This window comes from Rhinatrema bivittatum, chromosome 6 (genome assembly GCF_901001135.1).
Source record: "Rhinatrema bivittatum chromosome 6, aRhiBiv1.1, whole genome shotgun sequence".
Taxonomy (NCBI): domain Eukaryota; kingdom Metazoa; phylum Chordata; class Amphibia; order Gymnophiona; family Rhinatrematidae; genus Rhinatrema; species Rhinatrema bivittatum.
Window position 1 is genome coordinate 191,089,509 of NC_042620.1, and position 23,639 is coordinate 191,113,147.

At 42.0% G+C, this 23,639-nt stretch overlaps 1 protein-coding gene across 1 annotated transcript in view; it reads left to right on the forward strand.

Moving 5' to 3' along the window:
* The window catches only part of PARD3B (par-3 family cell polarity regulator beta), a 2,091,605-nt gene that overhangs the window by 1,954,329 nt on the left and 113,637 nt on the right, over positions 1 to 23,639 (forward strand). Inside the window, 1 exon segment of the mRNA XM_029606318.1 lies at positions 4,009 to 4,088. Within this exon segment, the coding sequence (XP_029462178.1) occupies positions 4,009 to 4,088 (80 nt within the window).

Here is a 23,639-nt window from a genome sequence, read left to right on the forward strand (position 1 = left end):
TCATGCCAACATTCTGATTTATTCCACTCCTCCCAGAAAGTCTGTAAATTGTAGCTTCGTACTGGGTACATTTATAGAGCATATTCAAGATGAAAGGGTTGTGAAAATTGTTTTGTAATAGCTTGAATAATTCTGTATTTTTTGTCTTTCTATAGCAAGGCGCATGTCTTTATTCTCATAAAAAAAAGTGCAACAAATAATACATTCACTTTTTAATGTACAAGATTATTTTATGGATAAGCAGGAAAGAGACCTGTGGATGATTATATCTGATGATTTCAATATAAGGAAACAGTATGATAAGAGGTAGCCAGAGCCAGAGGGCCATTAGTATATATAAGGCGAGGAATAACTAGTAGAAAAAAGGAAGTACTTATGCTGTTGTGGAGATCATGAATGAGCTATCACCTGGAGTATTGAATTCAGTTCTGGAAACTGTACTTTGATAATGATATAGACAGAGTGAAGGCAGACCAAAAAAGGGCTATCAAGATGGGACAGGGCCTACACAAAAGCACAATGAGATGAAATTAGAGGACCTAAGTGTATATATAGTAGGAAAGAGGAATCATAGAGGAGATACAATAGTGACATTCAAATATGTGAAATGCATAAGAACAATTTTTTTTCAATGGAAAGGAGGAGTGGCCTGGTGGTTAAAGCAGTAGACTATAAACCAGGGAAACAAGGATTCAAATCCCATTGCTGCTCCTTGTGACCTTAGGCACGTCACTTTAATCTGCACTGCCTCAGGTACAAATGTACTGGGAAATGCATCAAGCTGCAGTAGGGCTCTAATGCATGTAAAACAGTATACCATGCAAAATACGCTGTTTATCGTGCTATATAGCCCTATCACAGCAATATGGCACAAAAAAACGTGATATTTAACATAGCCCTGTCCAGATCCATCCCCTATTAAAATAAGCTGCTTTGCATGGGATTTGCAAAAATGAATATTGCAAATCCATGCAAAGCAGCTCATGAATAGGCAATATGATGTAAATAAATCAACACAACCGATTTAGAAAGTTGTCAGCCACATTAATTTAACTTCACCTCCTGAGGAAACAGTAATCTAACATGGAAGGCTCCTGCATTAGATTTAAAGGCTATCCTAGCCTAAAAACAAAAAGCTGAAAATGGAGACCCGCATGTGGGAGGTCAACCATGACACCCCCCCCCCCCCATACTTACTGTCAGAATTAACTGTTTGGAAGCTCCGACTATATTGGGTTTTGTGCGACTCAGTGGGCTTCTCATCCTGTGCTCGCATTATGCTCCTGTCTTTGGATGCCTTGCTGAGTATCGGGGTTTCTCTCTCTCAGTCTGTCCTACTAGTCTCTTTGAGATGAAAAATCCAACTCTTTTTGCTCTTTATAAGTCTACTGCCTCACCAAACAAAAGGTGGGGAGGGGGCAGGGAGAATTGGTGGTGCTTCCACAAAACAGGGTTTCTCTATTTTTCCTGTTTTTTGGCAGCCTCTAGCTTGGGATTCACCCTTGTGTGAGGACTGCCATCCTGCTTGTCCTTGGAGAAAGCAGAGTTGCTACTTGTAACAGGTGTTCTCATAGAACTGTAGGTGCAGTCCTCAAAATACCCTCCCATCTCCCCTGGGAGTTGGTTTTTCCATGTATCTGCTGTCATGAACTATGGGACTCTGCCTGAGAGATAGGGAGGTGGCTACAGCTGCACATGCTCAGTAGAGCATGCTGAAAGCTCTAGAATCTTTGAGATCAAAGTTCTGTGCTGGGCTCCATCGGATTATGTCACCCATGTGTGAGGACTGACATCCTGCTATCCTCAGAGAACACCTGTTACAGGTAAGCAACTCCAGTTCTTCAATCCCTCCATTGGTTACCATTAATTTGGCAAGTGAAATCATCTGTTTAATCCAAATGCTTCTGAATAATTCCAAGAATTTATGGTTAAGCTTGCTTTTGCGCATATACCAACTGTCATTTTACGATCAGCTAATAAGAGTTTACTCGAGATGCCTTAAAAAAAAAACTGGCCCATCCAGCAGAAACTAGAGACTGTGCATTTTTGATGGCCCGTCCATCAATATGGAACCCTCTCCTGGAGGAAATAATGCTGACATTGGATAAAATGAAATTTAAACAATGAAATTTAAAAAATGATTCAAAACCTTTCTATTTAGGGAAGCATTTAACATCAATCACTAATATGGAATATAAACTGTTGATGTGATTTAAGAACTTTCAGGCTTTATCATTAAACAATGTCAGTTAAACCCTGAGCTATCTTGTTTTTGTCTCTGTTTTTAGCGTATATGTGGATTTGGTGAATGTACATTTTGTGACTCACTTCAAACTTTGTAGAAGTACCTGAATGTAATCCACTTTGAATGTAATCCACTTTGAAATGCCAAAATGCGAAATATAAATAAAATAAAAAAATGGAAAGGAAGTTCTAGAACAAGGGTCATGATATGAGGCTCCAAGGAGGTGGACTCAGGAATAATGTCATGAAATATTTTTCATGGAAAGGATGGGTAGATATGTAGAATACTCTCCCTGAGTGTATGGTGGAGGCTAAAATTCTCAATAGACTTCTAAAGGTCTGGGATAAGCCCAGAGGATCCTTAGTTGCAAAGAGATAGTAGAAGGATTAATTATCAGCTAGATCTGTCTAGCATGCTGGAACTACAGTAATAACTAGATCTAGAAGTATTAGTGGAAACAGGTGATCATGTGCTAAATCTGGCTGTCAGGCTGCGGTTATAGAATTATTTAACAGCTGGTTTGGTAGGCTGCATGTACAGTGAAAGGTAGAAGAGCTAACAGATATGTAGGACTCGTGTAGCTGGATCTGTTTGGCAGGCTACCTGCTCATGTGGCACTGCGCTGGCGGTTTGAGGCTGGCAGGAGGACAGATTTCAGTATGGACTTCGGCTGTCTTTTATGCAAGCTTTATTATTTACAGTCAAATGAATAACAGAAGCTGCTTACCTCAGCACCAGTTCTCAAACATTTTTATTTATTTATTTATTTAACGGCTTTTATATACCGACGAACGTTGGGAACATCTCATCGGTTTACAGAGAACAAAAATTTTAGCAACAGGCTTTACAGGTAACGCATGATTAAAGAGGAACAAACTTTACAGGTAACAAATAGCTAAGGAGGAACAAGTTATCAATAGACTTTACAGGGAAAACTTAAATAAACTTAGTGTAGCAATAAATTCTTAAACGTTGAGGAGGCATATATACATATATACACATTATACAGGGAAAAACTTAAATAAACTTAGTGGAGCAATAGGTTGGTTATCTTTGTAGGAGCTGCCTTCTCCTCTTCTCCCAGGGCCTCCGTCTGCTGTCCCACTGAGCCTAAGCTATATTCCATCTCAGGGGAGCTTGCCTGTACCCAGAATGCCTTTTCTTAAGGTGGACCGGGACTAGTCTTTCAAGATCTTCTGAGGGTTTCTCTGGTGCACTCTGTCACAGCTCCCTGCTTCTCAAGTTAACTGGATTGGTGTGGCAAGGGTGCCATTGGGAAAGGCCACAGGGGTGTTCTAGTAACAACCACCTGCTGTATGGCTGGCAGGTGGGATATATCCTTGGTATGGTGAACAAGAATATCTAGGCAGACTGAATGGATGGGTTGGTCTCTTTCTGCCATCATCTACTATGTTATAAGCAAACATTAACCAAAGGAGATAAATGATTGATTAGATTTGTTTTCATAAATAATAGGAAGACAAAAATAAAAGGTGTTAATTGCTCATTCTAATGAATCACAGTGTAAGTAGCAGAGAGCTGACTGCTAAACATTGCTCATGGATGTTGAAGACATACTGGTCAGTAAGCTGATCATTATTACTTAACTTCTAGGTTTTTTTTAACTCAGAGATGTGGAGTTCTTGCTTTTATCTACATTGATTTTTGACTCCCTGCACATCAGGTTAATTCTAAGATTAACTGTTAATGATTGGGGCTAAATAATTGATCCTCTTCTCTAATTACCTTCTTTCATCTCATAGGTATCTGGAATAGGTGCCGAAGGGAATTCTCACAGCTTCCGTTTTGAAGGAATGGAAAGGCAGTATGCATCTTTGCCCAGGTACAAATGATTTTTGATACTTACACACTGGGTCATTCTCAGCTATAATAATTGCAGGATCATTGATCCATCGCTTAGTGTTGTACGCCTAGTAGGAGAGTAGGATTCAGTTCCTATTTATGCTTATGCTCTTCAGGTCACCTGGAAGGGATGAAATATTCATAGCTTCACAGGGGAATTGTAGGCCAAAAATTGATTTTACTAGAGATTCCTGCTTCCTACTTAAAACGGAGCATTAGAAATTACATATTTACATACATTTTAGACTGAAAAAAGTTGTTGAATTCAACCATCTTTTGGTTGTCTATTCTTGCAGCCAGTCCTATTAAGTGATGTGTTGTATCATCATATCCATTAATACTCTACAATATAGTATATTCTTTGTTATCCAGTTTTCATCAGAATCCAATATTTCTAGTCAAATTCTGTATTCTGAAAACTCTAGCAGTAAAACAGTTCCTCTTTAAAACCAAGATAAAAGCTTTTTATTTTATAGCTTTACGTTATATATTGGTTTCTAGTCCTTTTAAACTATCTTTCAGGCCAAAGGCCCATGCTAATAAGGAGATGCTAGGGTCACTAGCGCATCCCTACACTTCCTTATTAACAGAAGCGGCAGCTGTCAGCAGGTCCGACAACCAACGCTTAATTACACTGGCATTTGTTCTCAAACCCGCTGACAGCCATGGGTTCGGAAAACAGATGCCGGCAAAATTGAGCGTCCGTTTTCGAACCTGGCAGGCAAATTTTTTTTGGGGGGGGGTATTTTTGGGGCCTCCAACTTAATATCGCTATGATATTAAGTCCGAGGTGTACAGAAAGGCAGTTTTTCTGCTTTTCTTTACAGTTACCCAGTGCCGCCTATGGTTAACGCCTGCCTTTGGGCAGACGTTAATTTCTGAGAGTCAAATGTGCGGCTTGGCCGCACATTTCACTTTCAGTATTCCGGGGAAGTAACTAATAGGCTCATCAACATGCATTTGCATGTGATGAGTGCTATTAGTTTCAGGGTGGTTGGCCGCACGTTTTCCATGCACTATTATCCCTTACAGTATAAGGGGTAACAATAGCGTGTCTAAAACGCATAGCCAAACGGGGGCTGAATGGTTCGCTGGGCCGAGCTCACCGTTTTGTATCGGCCTGTTTGTCTTTTATCCTTTTGTGAATGTTTCATTCCATTAATTAACATTTTTACACTTTGCTATACTTTTTGTGGCTTTGCTGTGTTCCATTTAAAATAGGAGGACTAAAGCTATACATTATAGCCTTGAAGTGGTCTTTGGAACTTGTACAAGTCTTATCCAATATCTAGAGAAAACTATATTGACTTTGAACTACAAGAAGTAGCTGCAGTACACAGAATACATGCTAGGAGGGTGAATATGACAATGAAAATATTATGGGATTAGTGCATGATAGCTCACTGGTAAGAGCTCGCTAAGGAGAAATAAAGAATAAGGCTCTGAGAGAGGAGCAAAAATGCAATCTTAGACAAGCCTACATGAAGCAGATTTATGGCAAGGGTTTTTTCTGTCTGCTGTGGCATATTTTTGTCATCTTTATGACCAATTGTGTATGTACATAACTATCACTGCTGTAGATTCTGTCAGCAAGATTAGTGTAGAAAAAAAGATAATATTGAGGAAATCTACATTGCTGAAGTTCTAGTTAGACTTAATGCACTATTTTCAGCTGAAAACTTGGCTAAATCTAGCTGATCAAAATTTGACCAGCAAGTTTTAAAACAGTTCTTTTCAACTGGGATGCCAGATAGCACTGAAAAATCAACATGTGACGGGGCTTTGGCGGTCATTAACATTTCTCCCTAGTATTTTCCATCATTGGGCTGAAGGAAGGAATTTTTGATGAACCGAGTTCCAACCTTTATAGGGGGTGGTTTGTGTGGGATATAAATATCCCCGTGAACATGCTCAGTCTTCAGAGGGTTTCAGAGATTAGGAGAAAAGCTAGAGATTTCCCAGGATCTCAGGACAGTGACATTGGAGTAAGTGGAAGGAGTTTAGAGCTTGGCTATAGGATACTTTCTTCTCGTCCCTGGAGTTTTGGATCTACAGTTAGGATTTTTGGAACAGAGAGAGAATTTTTGATGCAAACTGATTCAGCCTGGATGGAAGGATCCTGAAGGGCTGAATTCAGAGGATCTTTTTGCCTGAGCACAAGAGGCAACAAGGGTGAGAAGGTGGCTTTTTGGACTCTTACTGGAGACCTCTCGGGAGAAGGGGTGGATTTTTGTATTAGAGATAGCTGAGGCCTTATTTGGATATTTTTGAAGTTGGATTATAGTTAAATGGTTTTGACCCAGTTTGGGATTTTTCTAAATTTTTTAACTTGGGGAATTTTTTCCCATCTTGACCAGCATATACTGAATGCTGGGGGGACACTTCTGATACGGATGATGGTGCAGGAGAAAGAAAGCTGGTTTGAAGACCTAGAATGGACAAGGAAACAACTGCTTTTCTCATCTTGATCTTTTTTAGGCTGTTTCTGGTTTTCTCAGTCTTGGCTTGGATACTTCCATTTAAGTTACATGTAAGCAATTTATTTTGAACACTAACTTGGGACTCCGTTTGGTTTGTTTTTTTATCCTTTTAGCCAGTGCTGTGACTGAATGGATGGACACTTGTTTGAATCCTGTTTTCTACCTATTTTGCTGATTCTGGCTTCCTAGCTTCTATTCTGGACAGTTTGGCAGTTCTTGGAGATTTTTTAGCTCGAGTGTGAACTCATGACTGTAGTAGTGACTGACCACCCAGAGGCCCAGAAAGATATTTTTCCCCCCACCGGATTTGAACCCGGACTTGTAGCATCCCTGGTTGAATTTAACTACCGACACGGAGGATTGGCTACAAATGTTAACAGATTAAGTACTTTCTAAAAACAAAACAAAAAAAAAAGCAAACATTTAAAGACACAAACAGCAATTTCACCTCCCATTACCACCACTACCTCCTTCTCAGCACCTAATAAGAATTGTGTAAAAAAAAAAAAAAATCATTTTCCAAGTCACGATCCTTCCTTGTCCCACCCCCCTCCTTCCTGGAATCCAGTGAGAGTTTGAAACTTACCCCTCTCTAACACACACACCTATGATAAAAAATCTGCTTTCCAGCCATGATATCTCCCATGTTTCCTATAATCTCCAAGATCTGGTTCTTCCCCCTATCTCCACCCACAACAAGGCCGCTAATAAAAGCAAACTTTAAAAACCCTACACGTGCCGAGCTGGGAGATGCAGGCAGAAGTAGAGCGGGCGCACGCCACACAGATTTTAAAAAGCACGCGAGTGCATACATATCTCCGATACACGCACAAAAGGGTTGGGGTTTTTTTGTTTTTTTTTTTACAAAAAAGGGATGTGGCATGGGCGTGGTCTGGCAGGGTATCGTCATTCCAGAAAATATGAATAAAGCCAGCGCGTACCAGGGTCCCCATCCGCATAACTTTTCTTCTGCTATGGATGGCATGTAACTAATAAAACAAAAAAACAAGGCTAGTTAATGACGTTTTAAGGATTGGGGCTAAAAGGGTAAAAAGGAGGCTTCTTAACTAGGGGTGATAGGAAGTCCTATCCTTTAACTGGGTGAACTGGAAAAGGACTGGGGAAACTGATAATTGTGTCAGCGCACAATGTACCAACCCCCCCCCCCCCACACACACACACACACACACACACACACACTTACGCGATAGAGTCGGCATTTGCACACACGTGTGCATCCATATAAAAGTGCACACGCATATGCGCTTACATCCTGTTGTATTTCATGCATGCACATACATGTGTATGTTAAAAAAAATGGCTGTCTCCATTAGCGTGAGCCGGCATACACACATACATGTGTGCCCGCGCAGCTGTTTAAAAGTTACCGTCCCTGTTGTGCTGGCTGAGCAATGCTAGCTACTGAGCCAGCAGGGGGGGGAGAGAGTAAGTTTTCCTGCCAGCTTCGCTGAGAGTCATTTGGGGTGAGGGGGGAGTGCACAGTTGGGGGACATACCAAATCTTGCATCAGGGTAGCTGAGCAGCAGCTGGACAGATTTAGATATGCTATTGGTACCGGTAGTACCTAGATTTGGTTGGCTAATTTAGGTGGCCAGCACTGGAAATCAGCAATAATTGCCTGTCTTTCCCTCTTCCACCCCTAACCAAACCCCATCCCTGCGCCTACCCAGAATTTGAGCAGCTAAATTCAGCAGCTTAGTGAAACTTGGGATGCTAAATTTAATCCATTCAGCCAATTCATTTTTCAAAAGCTTTGATCGAGCCCTTTAAGTCCTTACCTAAAGCCACCTAGATGACTTTGAAAACTGACTCCATAGTAACCAAGTACTCAGTTTACTGTGATTCTGAAGTTCTGGCAGCTAACACAAAATTATATCTCCCTGATACCTGCTCCTGCTGCTGCCTCCCACTCCCTCTGCCAAGTGCCTCTGCCTTTTGACTCCTATAACTTCCTACCCTCCGGAGCTACAGCTACACAAGATAGTCAAATGTGTGCCTTGTGTACTGTGAGCCACATTGTGCCAGCTGTACCTCTGTTACTAGTCATGCCATGTGATCAGTACTAAACCCAAACAGTGGCAACAGTTTGGAATGGCTGGGGATGTGTGCCAGGGGAAGGAGATGGGAGAAGGTAGCAACCAAACCAGCAGCAGTAGAGCTGGAAGAGAAGAAAAGGAAGATATGTGGAAAGCAGGGTTGCCAACTCCTTAAAAAAAAAAAAAAAATTTACTGAAAGTCTGACATATATTTTGCTGATAACCCAATTTTTTTCTTGACACACAATTTTTATAAGTGCGTGGTGTGATAGGACAGGCAGATGCTTCTCTTTGGATCTCTCTCCAGGTAGTGTAGTAGGACAATGAGCCATTTCTCTTTGTCTGTGAGGCAGGCAGACACTTTGGGGTTTGTTTGTTTTTTGGATTTTTTTTCCTCTCTCTCTTTGGGTGGTGTGATGAGTCAGTCCGCTTCTCTTGGGCTGGATTGCTGTTTCTCTCTCTCCTTGTGCAACATAAATGATCGGTCGGTTAACTTGGCTGGGCAGGCTGCCTGGCTTTGCTGGCCTGGTTGTACTCAGCTGACCTGGGCAGGCTGGCTTAGCTGGCAAGCTGACCTAACTTGGCTGGCTAACATGGCTGTCTTGCTAGGCTGGCTGACCCAGGCTCAGCTAGCTGGGCTATCTCTCTTTCACTCTATCCATGTGGAGCTGGATGGTGGTAAATCAACTTCTGTCTGTAAGCGCAGTCCCATTTATAATTGAAATACGTGAGCCATGGCTTGACTACACATCACTTCCAGCTCTTGCCTGCGCATCAGTGAAGAGACAGAGATCCAGAAGAGATGTGTATTCAAACTGCAGCCTATGCTTTTAATTGTAAAAGGGACTGTACCACTGAAGCTGAATAGAATGAGTAGAATTACAGACAAGTAAAAAATAAAATTAGATTTTGCAGGCAGATCCAATTTAATGATTTTTATAGAATGCAGTTGGCAACCCTGGTGAGGTCAGATCTTGTAGTGGAGGGGTGGAAGCAAATGAATGAGGTGATAGTAGGGGGGGAAAGGGATTTTAAAAGACCAGCGCACCGACACCATTACCTGTTTTTACCAATTCACTCCCAGTTTGCCCAGGTAAGGAATAGGCCTTCCGGACCCCGTAGTTTAATAGACTTGCTTCTCCCCTGTTAGCCCCGATCCTTAAATCCCGCTGATCCATCTATTTGTCTTTATTTTGTCTATTTGTCATCTGTAGCAGAAGTAAAGTTACACGGCAGTGGACCGTGGCGCGCACCTGTGTACATAAATATTAATGCGCAGATTTCAATGTGAAATCCAGGAATGCCCATGCCCTGCCCAGATCATGCCCTCACCCTGCACCTTTTTTGGAATTTTTCATTTGTGTGCATTGTGACAACTATGCGCATACTCAGTGGCTTTTAAAATCTGCTCGGCGTGCACCAGTCCAACTTGTACGCATATCTTCTGGTTTAGGGGTGCGCTGGGCTTTTAAAATTCACCTTATAGTTTATGACAAAATGTCTGACAGGTCAGCTGTTTGTGTGTGTCCACACTAAGGTATGCAAATATAATACTAAAAGTTCCGACCCATTAGTGATCTGTTTTAATATATGCAAATTAACAAATATAAGTCCTAGGAGGGTATACTGACACACATTTCACAAAGACAATATACCCTTGGTGTTCAATTGTTTTATGCAGTGTGAACACCAAACTGAAACTGAATCAGGTAAGAATTACACAGTATTTTCCCCTTTACAAAAAAGACATATTCAATAAATAAATGCAGTGAAATGAAGCAGTTCGGAAACATTTGCAACCCGTGAAGCAACAATAGCTTCGAAACATGGCAATGAATTGGGTATATCATGTATAGACTTGCACATCCAACATGGAAGCACGTTTTTCAAAATTTTGTATGCATAGAAAATTACAAAAAAAAAGAAATTAACAATGTAAGAATAAAAATGAGACAGATGATTATAATATAAGTAAAAAGGGAAAAAAGTTGTATATACTTTAATTAAAAACATAATACAAATGTGGATATCCAGTTCAAATCCCACTGCCGCTCCATGTGACTTTGAATGAGTCACTTTACCCTCCATTGCCTCAGCTACAAACTAAGGGCTAGATTTACTAAGCTATAATGCATGAGTGTTTAATGCACAATAAATGCTGCTTATGGCACGATATAGCCATATTGCTGCATTGTGCATTACTTAGACCCCAAAAACACCTCTATCACTATTAGCTGCCACCTTAAAAGTTGTTTCATGTTGACATTTTTATGGAGCAATTGATCCAGGAACCAACAAGAGAGGGAGCAATTTTAGATCTAATTCTCAGTGGAGGACAGGATTTGGTGAGAGAGGTAACGGTGGTGGGGCAGCTTGGCAATAGTGATCATAATATGATCAAATTTGAATTAATGACTGGAAGGGGGTCAGTAAGCAAATCCACGGCTCTCGTGCTAAACTTTCAAAAAGGAAAAGAAAAATTGTAAGAAAAAAACTGAAAGGAGCAGCTACAAAGGTAAAAAGTGTACAAGAGGCGTGGTCATTGTAAAAACAAAACAAAAACATCGTAGAAGCACAGTCCAGATGTATTCCACACATTAAAAAAGGTGGAAAGAAGGCAAAACGATTACCGGCATGGTTAAAAGGGGAGGTGAAAGAAGCTATTTTAGCCAATAGATCTTCATTCAAAAATTGGAAGAAGGATCCAACAGAAGAAAATAGGATAATGCATAAAAGTTGGCAAGTTAAATGTAAGACATTGATAAGACAGGCTAAGAGAGAATTTGAAAAGAAGTTGGCCGTAGAGGCAAAAACTCACAGTAAAAACTTTTTAAAATATATCTGATTCAGAAAGCCTGTGAGGGAGTCAGTTGGACCATTGGATGATCGAGGGGTTAAAGGAGCACTTAGAGAAGATAAGGCCATTACGGAAAGATTAAATGATTTCTTTGCTTTGGTGTTTACTAAACAGTATGTTGGGGAGATACCTGTTCCGGAGAAGGTTTTCATGGGTAATGGTTCAGATGGACTGAACCAAATCACGGTGAACCTAGAAGATGTGGTAGGCCTGATTGATAAACTGAAGAGTAGAAAATCACCTGGACCGGATGGTATACACCCCAGGGTTCTGAAGAAACTAAAAAAAGAAATTTCAGACATGTTAGTAAAAATGTGTAACCTATCATTAAAATCATCCATTGTACCTGAAGACTGGAGGATAGCTAATGTAACCCCAATATTTAAAAAGGGCTTAAGGGTGATCCGGGAAACTACAGACCGGTTAGCCTGACTTCAGTGCCAGGAAAAATAGTGGAAATTGTTCTAAGCATCAAAATTACAGAACATATAGAAAGACATGGTTTAATGGAACAAAGTCAGCATGGCTTTACCCAAGGCAAGTCTTGCCTCACAAATCTGCTTCATTTTTTTGAAGGAGTTAATAAACATGTGGATAAAGGTGAACCAGTAGATATAGTGTACTTGGATTTTCAGAAGGCACTTGATAAAGTTCCTCATGAGAGGCTTCTAGGAAAAGTAAAAAGTCATGGTATAGGTGGTGATGTCCTTTTGTGGATTACAAACTGGCTAAAAGACAGGAAACAGAGTAGGATTAAATGGACAATTTTCTCAGTGGAAGGGAGTGGGCAGTGGAGTGCCTCAGGGATCTATATTGGGACCCTTACTTTTCAATATATTTATAAATGATCTGGAAAGAAATACGACGAGTGAGGTAATCAAATTTGCATATGATACAAAATTGTTCAGAGTAGTTAAATCACAACCAGATTGTGATAAATTGCAGGAAGACCTTCTGAGACTGGAAAATTGGGCATCAAAATGGCAGATGAAATTTAATGTGGATAAGTGCAAGGTGATGCATATAGGAAAAAATAACCCATGCTATAGTTACACAATGTTAGGTTCCATATTAGGTGCTACCACCCAAGAAAGAGATCTAGGCGTCATAGTGGATAACACATTGAAATCGTCAGATCAGTATGCTGCGGCAGTCAAAAAAGCAAACAGAATGTTGGGAATTATTAGGAAGGGAATGGTGAATAAAACGGAAAATGTCATAATGCCTCTGTATTGCTCCATGGTGAGACCCCACATTGAATACCGTGTACAATTATGGTCGCCGCATCTCAAAAAAGATATAGTTGCGATGGAGAAGGTACAAGAAGGGCGACCAAAATGATAAGGGGAATGGAACAGCTCCCCTATGAGGAAAGACTAAAGAGGTTAGGACTTTTCAGCTTGGAGAAGAGACGGCTGAGGGGGGGATATGATAGAAGTGTTTAAAATCATGAGAGGTCTAGAACGGGTAGATGTGAATCGGTTATTTAGTCTTTCAGATAATAGAAAGACTAGGGGGCACTCCATAAAGTTAGCATGTGGCACATTTAAAACTAATTGGAGAAAGTTCTTCTTCACTCAACGTACAATTAAACTCTGGAATTTGTTGCCAGAGGACATGGTTAGTTCAGTTAGTATAGCTGTGTTTAAAAAAGGATTGGATAAGTTCTTGGAGGAGAAGTCCATTATCTGCTATTAATTAAGTTGACTTAGAAAATAGCCACTGCCATTAGCAATGGTAACATGAAATAGACTTAGTTTTTGGGTACTTGCCAGGTTCTTATGTCCTGGATTGGCCACTGTTGGAAAGAGGATGCTGGGCTTGATGGACCCTTGGTCTGACCCAGTTTGGCATGTTCTTATGTTCTTATAAGTTTCCTTCGTATGAACTGCAATACCAACTGGAATTGATAGAAAAAAGCAAGTACTGTCCAAACCCAGTCAAAGATATATATTAGGCATTTCTGGTTTAATTTGTGATTCTTTCCCTTGTTAACTCGCTTATTCTCTGTAATTCCCAAGTGAAAGGTCATATGTTCTGACCCAGTAGCATATCTTGAAAACTAAAGCCAAGCATAATTTTCGTTCTCAGTGAACCAGGTTTATTAAAATTTGACTACATTAATTTTGGAAGCATTTTGGCTGTAGGACCAGTGTTATGTAAATTTTTTAAATATATTTATTTATTTAAAATACTTTTAGCCTCCCTAAATTAACACAGTCATGCTAGGCGGGTCACAGAAAAAACTTCTAAACATTTTGATGATTTTTTAGTCACCTGAATTAAAATGCTTAGGTTGTTTGATTTAGATTTTTATATGAAAGCAGGTAATTTATTTTCACTGGAACAGTTAATTGTAAATGATATTTTTTTATTTGAATATAACATATGAAACTGGACATTCAAATTTTCCACTGAGCTAATGGGAGTTTATAAATAGGGAAATCTTTTCCCTGTTGGATTAGGTAGAGCAGTCAGCAACTCATGTAGGACTTGCAGGGGTTTAGTCTTCCAACTCATTCCAGCACTGTACTGAAGTTAAATGCTTTGTGAAGACAGCAGCAAAGCTATACAGCTTTGCAAAGAAAATAGTTCTGTGCACTTAATACATGCTGTAGGCCCCAGGTGTGGTGAGTGGGCTGCGCCCAGTTGTAGTGTGAGATTAAATTTCCCTCCTCCCACTAAGCACTAGCGGGGCTTGTTTTTCAGTGCTGTCAGTCTCGCTAGGTTCCATGCTTTTGGAAACCAGCATGTCCATAATGTGAGGAATTGGTAAAATACATATTTTAATTCCTTCTTTTTCTGATGCTAATTAGTTGTTTACTTGTAGAACTGACATGCAGTACAACACATTTAAAATAATATTCCATTAATATGTCACTGTTCTCAAGCAATGTACTGTTTCAAATGTTCTGTCCCTCTTTTCTTTTTTTTTTTTTAACTATAATTTTTGAAACTAAATTTTCAAGTGATAAGGAAACATCCCACCTCACCCCCAGACTCGGACACCTCTGCCTTTCACCTCCCTGAATTCCAGCCTGAATGAGGAGCTCCCTCCATTCAGCTTCTCCCTACTCCAACCCGTTTATTTCCCTCTCCCGGAAACAGGAGGAAGTATAAACTTGTCTCTTCCCTAGTACAGCACCCATTTCTGAATGCCATCCATATCTCCTAGCAACAACACGTGAAGCTCATTGTGGGAGCAAGGGAAAAGCTGAACATACCTTCTCCTGCCTCCAGAAGAAGAGGGAGCAGTCCAGTTCTAGGGTTTTAATCTTTTTTTTTTTTTTTTGGGGGGGGGGGAGGGAGAGGAGAAGAGTCCGGGAGGTTTCCTTACCAGGCTGGGGTTCAGAGAGGTCAGAGGGAAGGATAGCTCTGCCGATCTAGCCGTTTATGTTATATCCAGCTAGGCTGTGACTGCAAATTATCCTAAATTTATCCGGATTTAACATAGCTGGCTAACTTGTATGCTATGTGCACTTCTGAAAATTGCCTCATATAGACTGACCAAGTAGTGTTGCTGCCAAAATATTTTTTTTTTATACTTTAGTCATCAAGTTTCAATACATTAAATCATTAAGGTCCCCCCCTTTGTCTTTCTAATTTTTATTTTATTCCTCTGCTGAAATAAGTTTTAGAAGTTTCTGAAAAATACTGCTAGCTAGCTAGTCAACTTCCATCCTTGGGATCTGTGCAAGTATAGATTGTGCCGTGCTAAATATCATTCATAAACTCTACTAGTAGCCTCGTGAGAAATGTAGGGAGTAATGATCAAAAGGATTTACACGCGTAAACCCTGGGTTATTTTATTTATTTAGATATATGTGAGTAAATCGTCTTTTTAAAAATTACCCAGTGGGGGGGGATTGTGCATGTAACTCCAGTAGGCGTTCCAGGGGACGGAGTTGTATCAGGGAAAGCATTGAGATGCATACTTTCAATTTTTTTGAAGTATGCATGGAAACGTCCACGCAGAAAGTTACATCTTCTTCGGAACAGGTGTAACTTTCTACATGCCTACTATGACAACCCGCACATTTTCAAAGCAGATTTATGCATATAAGTCTGCTTTGAAAATTTGGGTATCCATCAGACTTCAGCCCTCCCCAACTGTGTAAAGGCAATAGACAAATCTGAGGGAGAGGGAGAGATTTTCTTTTCGACTGGGGTGTCAGCATAAGCACAGGCGGAAGTTACTTCTTCCCAAAGAAATGTGTGACATCTGAAATCAAATATCTTTGAATAAGGAAGAGAATGAAAAGAAGAACAAAATGAAGTCAAAGGCAGTATTTTGACAGAAGTAGAAAATACTGATGCTTTAAGAATAAATGTAAAAAAATACTGCAACAGAAAGAAATTCACATCAGGGATGGGCAAATGTTTTGAGCCGCGAATCCCCTTACATTCATGAATTTGGTTGGGATCCCCGAGATGGGTTGCTTGAGATATAGATATATATATATATAGATAGATAGATATAGATATATTTATATATATATATATATATATATATATATATATATAGATAGATATAGATATATATATATATAAATATATCTGCAATTGGTTGGGATATATATACGTCAGTCAGACAGGCCATACTCCACAAAGGTAAGAATTGAAACAGTTTTCAAAAAGTTAGGTGCCAACCAAAATCCCACCCTGCCCAATCCTTTTTTTTAATGGTTTGGGTTTTTTTTACTGTTTTTGCTCATTTTTCCTAGTTTTCTCTGTAGTTTTGTATTTTTCTTAGTTTGCTCATTTTTTTTATTTTCTCATGTTTTGATTTGCGTATTTAACTATTTTAAACTTTTTATTTATATTTAGAGCAGACATAGCATGATATTCTTAACAGAAAAATTGTTTTACATCACCAACTTTTGCAATATCTATATAACAGCCAAAAGCATAATCTATTCTCCTTATAGTCCCAACTTTAACTTGGCCAGTATCAATATCTTAGGATTTAGGATTAATGAATCCCAATAAGGACCCCATATTCTATCGTAAAGCGAGGATTTATGTCGTGGAGAATGTGTACGTTTTTCTACCACTGCAATTTCTTTAAGCTGTTTGTGCCAGTGAATAAGCAAGGGAATCAACTTCCAAAAAGTAGCTATAGTGAAGCGAGCAGCATGCACCTCACCAAGTGTCATTGCCACTTGGTGAGGTTCTGTTCTCGCATGTCCCCCAATAAACACCCAGTTTCAGTGAGCCATATCAGTATGGCCAAATATTTTGAAATCTCCCCCTGCACCTCCCTCCAAAAAATTTGTCTGTATGCATGACCACCACATATGTGCCTGCCTGACACTTATTTAACTTTTTTACACTTTTCTCTTCTCCTTTCCCCACCTCCTCATTCTTTCTGACCTCTCTGCCCATTGCTTTCCCCTACCTCCCTTTCCTCCGGGCAGGCAACAGCTGAGGGTCCCTGGGTAGGGAACCCAGCAGCAGCAGGAACTCCTCCTGGGCTGAGGCCCAAGGGAGGCAGCTTTTCTGGGTTGGAAGCTGCCACAGAGAAAGCAGCTTCCCTCCCGGCCCTGCCACAGCTAACTACTCTTCTGTCCAGTTCACTGAAGGAGATGCATAACTAGCCTGTGACATGCTTACAATGATGTCATTATGCTCCTGCAGCTCCCTCCCTAGCTGCTCTTCTCTCCACTGAAGGAGATGCAGGACTAACCTGTGACATGCTTACAATGATGTCATTATGCTCTTTCAGCTCCCTCCCTAGCTGCTCTTCTCTCCACTGAAGGAGATGCAGGACTAACCTGTGACATGCTTACAATGATGGCATTATGCTCCTGCAGCTCCCTCCCTAGCTGCTCTTCTCTCCACTGAAGGAGATGCAGGACTAACCTGTGACATGCTTACAATGATGTCATTATGCTCTTGCAGCTCCCTCCCTAGCTGCTCTTCTCTCCACTGAAGGAGATGCAGGACTAACCTGTGACATGCTTACAATAATGGCATTATGCTCCTGCAGCTCCCTCCCTAGCTGCTCTTCTCTCCACTGAAGGAGATGCAGGACTAACCTGTGACATGCTTACAATGATGTCATTATGCTCCTGCAGCTCCCTCCCTAGCTGCTCTTCTCTCCACTGAAGGAGATGCAGGACTAACCTGTGACATGCTTACAATGATGGCATTATGCTCCTGCAGCTCCCTCCCTAGCTGCTCTTCTCTCCACTGAAGGAGATGCAAGACTAACCTGTGACATGCTTACAATGATATCATTATGCTCCTGCAGCTCCCTCCCTAGCTGCTCTTCTCTCCACTGAAGGAGATGCATGACTAACCTGTGACATGCTTACAATGATGTCATTATGCTCCTGCAGCTCCCTCCCTAGCTGCTCTTCTCTCCACTGAAGGAGATGCAGGACTAACCTGTGACATGCTTTCAATGATGTCATTATGCTCTTGTAGCTCCCTCCCTAGCTGCTCTTCTCTCCACTGAAGGAGACGCAGGACTAACCTGTGACATGCTTACAATGATGTCATTATGCTCCTGCAGCTCCCTCACTAGCTGCTCTTCTCTCCACTGAAGGAGACGCAGGACTAACCTGTGACATGCTTACAATGATGTCATTATGCTCCTGCAGCTCCCTCCCTAGCTGTTCTTCTCTCCACTGAAGGAGATGCATGACTAACCTGTGACATGCTTACAATGATGTCATTATGCTCTTGCAGCTCCCTCCCTAGCTGCTCTTCTCTCCACTGAAGGAGATGCAGGACTAACCTGTGACATGCTTACAATGATGTCATTATGCTCTTGCAGCTCCCTCCCTAGCTGCTCTTCTCTCCAGTGAAAGAGATGCAGGACTAACCTGTGACATGCTTACAATGATGTTATTATGCTCCTGCAGCTCCCTCCCTTCTGAGCTTGCAATGAGACTCAACAGCATAGGCATTTTTTTCTTCCTTGATTGGGCAGCCAACATAGTCCCCTTCAGGATCTATTCAGGCCACCTAGGATTCCCGTTCCCCATTTTGTTAACCCCTGCTCTACATGGCTATGCCAATATTAAAGGTGTTTTTCAAAAAGAAATCAGGTCCAAGACTGCTGGAAGCCTGTTTTTTCCTTCTTTTTTTTTTTTGTCACTGCCTTTTCCCAGATCCTTCAACATTATAAGTCACTTTGCGAAAACGAGACCCTGGGGGTTGGCAATGTGTGCCTGCTCTGACTTTCAGGTCACATCATCTCAGTTTAATGTTTAAAAGCCTCCTTTTCAGTCTGCGGAAGCAGCGTTCACAGTCAGTGGTGACACCTAAGGGCCAGATGCAGGGGGCATTCACGTCGGGATTGCAGAAGGAGCCATGGCTTGTGGTGCCTGGCCAAAGCCTGTCTCTGCAATTGGCTGGGCTAGATGGAAGCAGGATTATAAAATGGAGGCAATCCACAGGGAGTTGTGAACAAAAGCTCATGGTGCCCCAAGTACAGTAGCTGCTGATTCCGGCTGAGCTGGAAGCCCAAAGCAGCAAGAGAAACTGCTGTGCCAAAAACATAAAAATCATATTTTCCCATTCAGGTACTGCACAGTAAAATGTATTAGAGCACTGAGGGTGATTCGTTTAGTAGTCAGTAGCAGTGGGCACTTGAACCTATAATAAGCATAGCTCACATTTTTCCATTAACATACTATAAATTTCAAAAGTTGAATATAGATGGGCATAGTCAAATTTTTTGATATTTAAGTACAGAAATAATGAAAGTATTTTCTGTTTCCTGTTTCTTCCATTGAATTGAGACTTCAGTGTAATATGTGAGGTCCTTTTATTCCTCCAAGATTACTTTTAACATGCTAGATAATGGAATCACCTCATTGGTGGCTGGTTCCATTTGCCTTTGTAATACGCAGTAATGTATTCTAACTCTGCACTCCTCCGATAGAGCATGTCAGTCATAAAGCCATGTCCATGATGGATGATGGATACACCACCATCCTCCAGCACCATTCTAATAAGAAATGCTGACTCAAAAAAAAAAAAAAAAAAAGAAATCAATTTTTCAATCCCTTTGGGTTGTGCACTCAAAATAAGGAGAGCGGTTTGCAGCATAAGTATGTGTGTGATGTGGGCAGTAACACAGCGCAGTCAAAAGGTTAATACTGATTGCAGAGAACAGTTCTGGGAGCAAAGACAAGTGGCCTGAACAAGGAGGCAGTTTATATTTAGAGCAGCATTTATGTTAAGTATGATGTACAGTGGAATACTGATTTAATGGCTACCGATCAGTCAGTTGTAGTTACTGTTTTGGCCTTGTAAAACCCGCTCTCCCCTGGCCGCAATTTGATTTTATGCTGATTTAGTCTTGACTGCTCTTTGCTTATGGTGATCAGATCTTGCATGGAGTATTTCCATTTTTCTAAGTTATTTGATATCGACTGAAACTATATTCAAGTAAAATTCGATTAAACTGGGCAATATTTTTGAAGCACGGGAAAAGAATCAATGATACTGTCTCAAGCCATCAAATGTGAAAGTTAACCTCTCCCAACCTTGCTTTGTGATACATAATTCTCTAATCTTACAAATTGTATCAGCCTTGCACCTTTATAGTAATAAAGCACAGCAGGGTTGGAATTGTTGTTTTGTAATTATATGCCTCAGGTATGTTGATGACCAAGTAATTTCCAGCACCTGAGAAATGCTGGATAACACAATACATGTGCTGGAGGGTTAGTGCTAAGATGGATCTGCTCAAATATTCTCCTAAAACCGTTCTTCTTTGCCTGGGTTCTGACTGTCTTATTGCAAATCCAAGAAAAATACACTTGAAGAAACTAATGCAATGCAAAATTGTTTAAATCATTTAAAGTAAGGTAAATATTGGTTTTAGCATAAAACATGACACACTTGATAAATGACTTTAAATACCAATGGGAGAACATCTTCCTGCCTAGTCATATCCAATTTTAAAGATGTGAAACACTGACTTCCATTTACTTGGATATTCTTGACCTGGTTGAAACCTGATTTTTGTTTTGTTTTGTTGTAGAAAAAGATGGCTTTACTTGGATTAGTTGAGGGTAGGGACATTTTACAAATTTTACACTATGCTGATAAGGTGAATTGTTGATTACTTCATATGTTCAGTATATATCGGAGAATATTCGTATTTGAACTCTGTTTAAAAAATGGAACCTGAGCAAATATGGAAATTTGTGTAGAGTCACGAATGGTCCCTAGAGCAGAGTAAAGGACCAGATGAATGTGTAATAGATGGATTGGGATTGGCACAGGATGTCATGTGGTTACCATGAATACCTTACAATCATAATCAACATATTAAATATAATAAGGCTTCTAGCAGGCAGCAAAGGGGAAAAGAGAGCTGTGTCATTGTGGAGGAAGCAGCCACAGTAAAGGGAAATACAAGACTGAATGACATCAGAAAGAACAAGATCTAAGCTGTTTTTTGCATGCTACTTTTGAAGGCCACACTGTGATGGACATGGATTATGTGTGTGCATAAATTCCTATAATAAACTCACTTGGAGACAAGTCCGCATTTATCTAAATCAAACCATGACTATATCAGATTTATCTGATCTCAGTCTGTTCCAATATGACTCTGAGTAAATATAGGGAGGGCAGTAAATAAGCTCTGGGCAAAAGTCCATGCAAGATCAACAGCATGCATACTTTTCACCTTAAGAAATATATGTGGAGTCAGAGGTGGAGTTAGATTGACGGAGGCAGTTTTTCAGGAGAAAAGTATCCACAGAACAAGCAAATGTAAATGTCTTTGAGTACTTTTTCCCTAGGCAATTTTGAAAATTAGTGCAAAGTCCACAGAGAAAAGTATGAGCAGACTTTGCAACTGCTGCCATTTGAAGTAATTTTCAAAAGGATTTACAAGCTTAAAACTGGGTTTTCACGTGTAAATGCACTTTATACCTGTAAATGAGCTTTTGAAAATTGCTACAATATATGCCATTGAATTGTCTGTAGGTTAAACACATGTAAGTGCACTTTAAGCATACAAAAGGGCTTTGGAAATGTTGCGCCCGTCGGTCACAGATGGCTGTGACCTCTCTGTCTCACCTCTTTTCTTTTTCTTTCCTCTCCTTTGGGCAAGATGGCTGCCTCCGCCTCTCTTCGCTGACTTCTCCGGCGTCCCCGGACCAGCATGGGCAATTGCATTCGCCATTCTTACACTGAGGTCACTTAGAGCATGCGCACATCACCCTCCCTTTTTGAATACGTCATGGCGGGAACCTCGGGGGCGTCCTGTTGCGCGCCCCGTCCGCGTCTGGCCCATGCACGGGCCTGCTCACCTCTCTGGCTCCTCTGCAGGTCCCGGGTCGGCCTCCCCAGTGGCAGCCGCAAGCTCCTCCAGGCCTCGGCGTCCCGCGGCGGTAGTCGCCGGGCCTTCCACTGCGCACCAGGCCGCACACTGGAGTTCGGCATCTCCCGTGGCTTTGGCCAAGCCCCTACGTGCGCCCGCGCGGACCGCCCGGCCTCTTGTAGGGCCAGGGGTGGGTCCTAGCTCTGCGGGGTGCCCTGATTGAAGGAACTACTTAAGGAAGTCCCTGCCTGCATTTCCTTGCCTTGGTAATCGGGTCGGCATTGTATTGTGTGCTAGATTGTCACTGCGTTCTAAGCCTTGTTCCAGTCGCATTCCAGCCTTGTTCCAGGATCCTACTGTTCCAACCTTGTTCCTGCATCCTACGTTTCCAGCGTCCCTCTGTTCCTGCGTCTGTCTGTTCGTCTCCCAGGTAGTACCCTCGGACTGTCTCTCTGGTACTGACCTCGGCCTGTTCCTTGACCATTCTGTCTGCTGCCTGCTTCCTGACCTCCGGAACCTGACCCCTGCCTCGTTGTCTACTCCTCGGACTGACCCTCAGATTCTGACCTCTGCCTGATTGACCATGTCTCCTGATTCTGGCTCTGTCCCTTGCCTTGTCATCACCTACGCTGTTCTGGTCTTCCTTGCTCCATCTGACCTACAGCCTCGAGTCTGACCGCGCTCCCTTGCTGTCCGTGGGCACACCTGTCTACTACCTCTCCAGGAGACCCTGCGAGGCCCACCTAAGTCCAAGCGGCCTGGGTCCCTACAGGCTTCCAGTGGTGAAGTTCATCCAAGCCTCTGTCTCCTCCAGTGCTCCGCCCCCTGGGAGCAGGTGCTTCCTGGTCCCTACCAGGGAGCCATTCACTGCTCCAGGACAAGGATCCACCCCCGAGCGCAACAGGTTGCCAAGGCCATGGACTCGGCAGAGTCTCCCCCCTCCAGGGTTCTATCGGCTTTGGCCGCCACAGTCCAAGATCATCGCAGGGCTTTGAAATCGCTAGCCTCTTCGGTGGAAGAGTTCGTTCACAGCTGCGCGATACAGCTCTGGCCAATCCCATGGGCCTATCGGCCTCTATGGTGCCCAAAGCATCGTTGGCACTCCCTGCACCTCCTCGATACAATGCGGACCCAAGCTCCTGCTGTGGATTCCTCAATCAGTGCTTCATGCAATTTGTACTGCAACCCTCCTTGTTCCTGAAGGAAACCACTAAAGTGACCTTCATCCTCTCCCGCCTGGAAAGGAAGGCTCTTGCATGGGCCTCTCCCTTATTGGAATGCTCTGATCCCATACTTTCCAGGTTATCTGAGTTTGTTGCTCTCTTCAAGCGGACCTTCAGAGACCCAGGCCGCCAGGCTGTAGCCAGCCATAATCTACTCCACCTCCGTCAAGGGTCGTGGACCCTCTCTGAGTATACGGTGGAGTTCAGGACTTTGGCTACTGAGCTCAGGTGGCAAGAAGATTGAAAGCCATCTTCCTAGATGGACTCTCCAGCACTATCAAAGATGAACTCTCCATCCATGAGACTCCCACGTCTCTAGAGGACCTGATTTCCCTCACCGGGAAGATCGACAATTGTCTTCGCCAAAGGCGGCTAGAAGTAAAGGCTTCCTGCTCTCCTACACCGCGACCCATGCGTGTCCAGAGCCCTCCTGTCAAGATTCTAGGACCACCGCCCTCTTCCATGGTGGAACCTATGGAGGTGAACCGTGGGCGATTGTCTCCGACCGAACATCTCCATTGGAGAAAGGAGGGTCTTTGCCTTTACTGTGGCACTTCCGGCAATCTTGTCCGGCCCGTCTGGAAAACTGCAACGCCTGAGACCGGTGGGGGTCCTGAGCT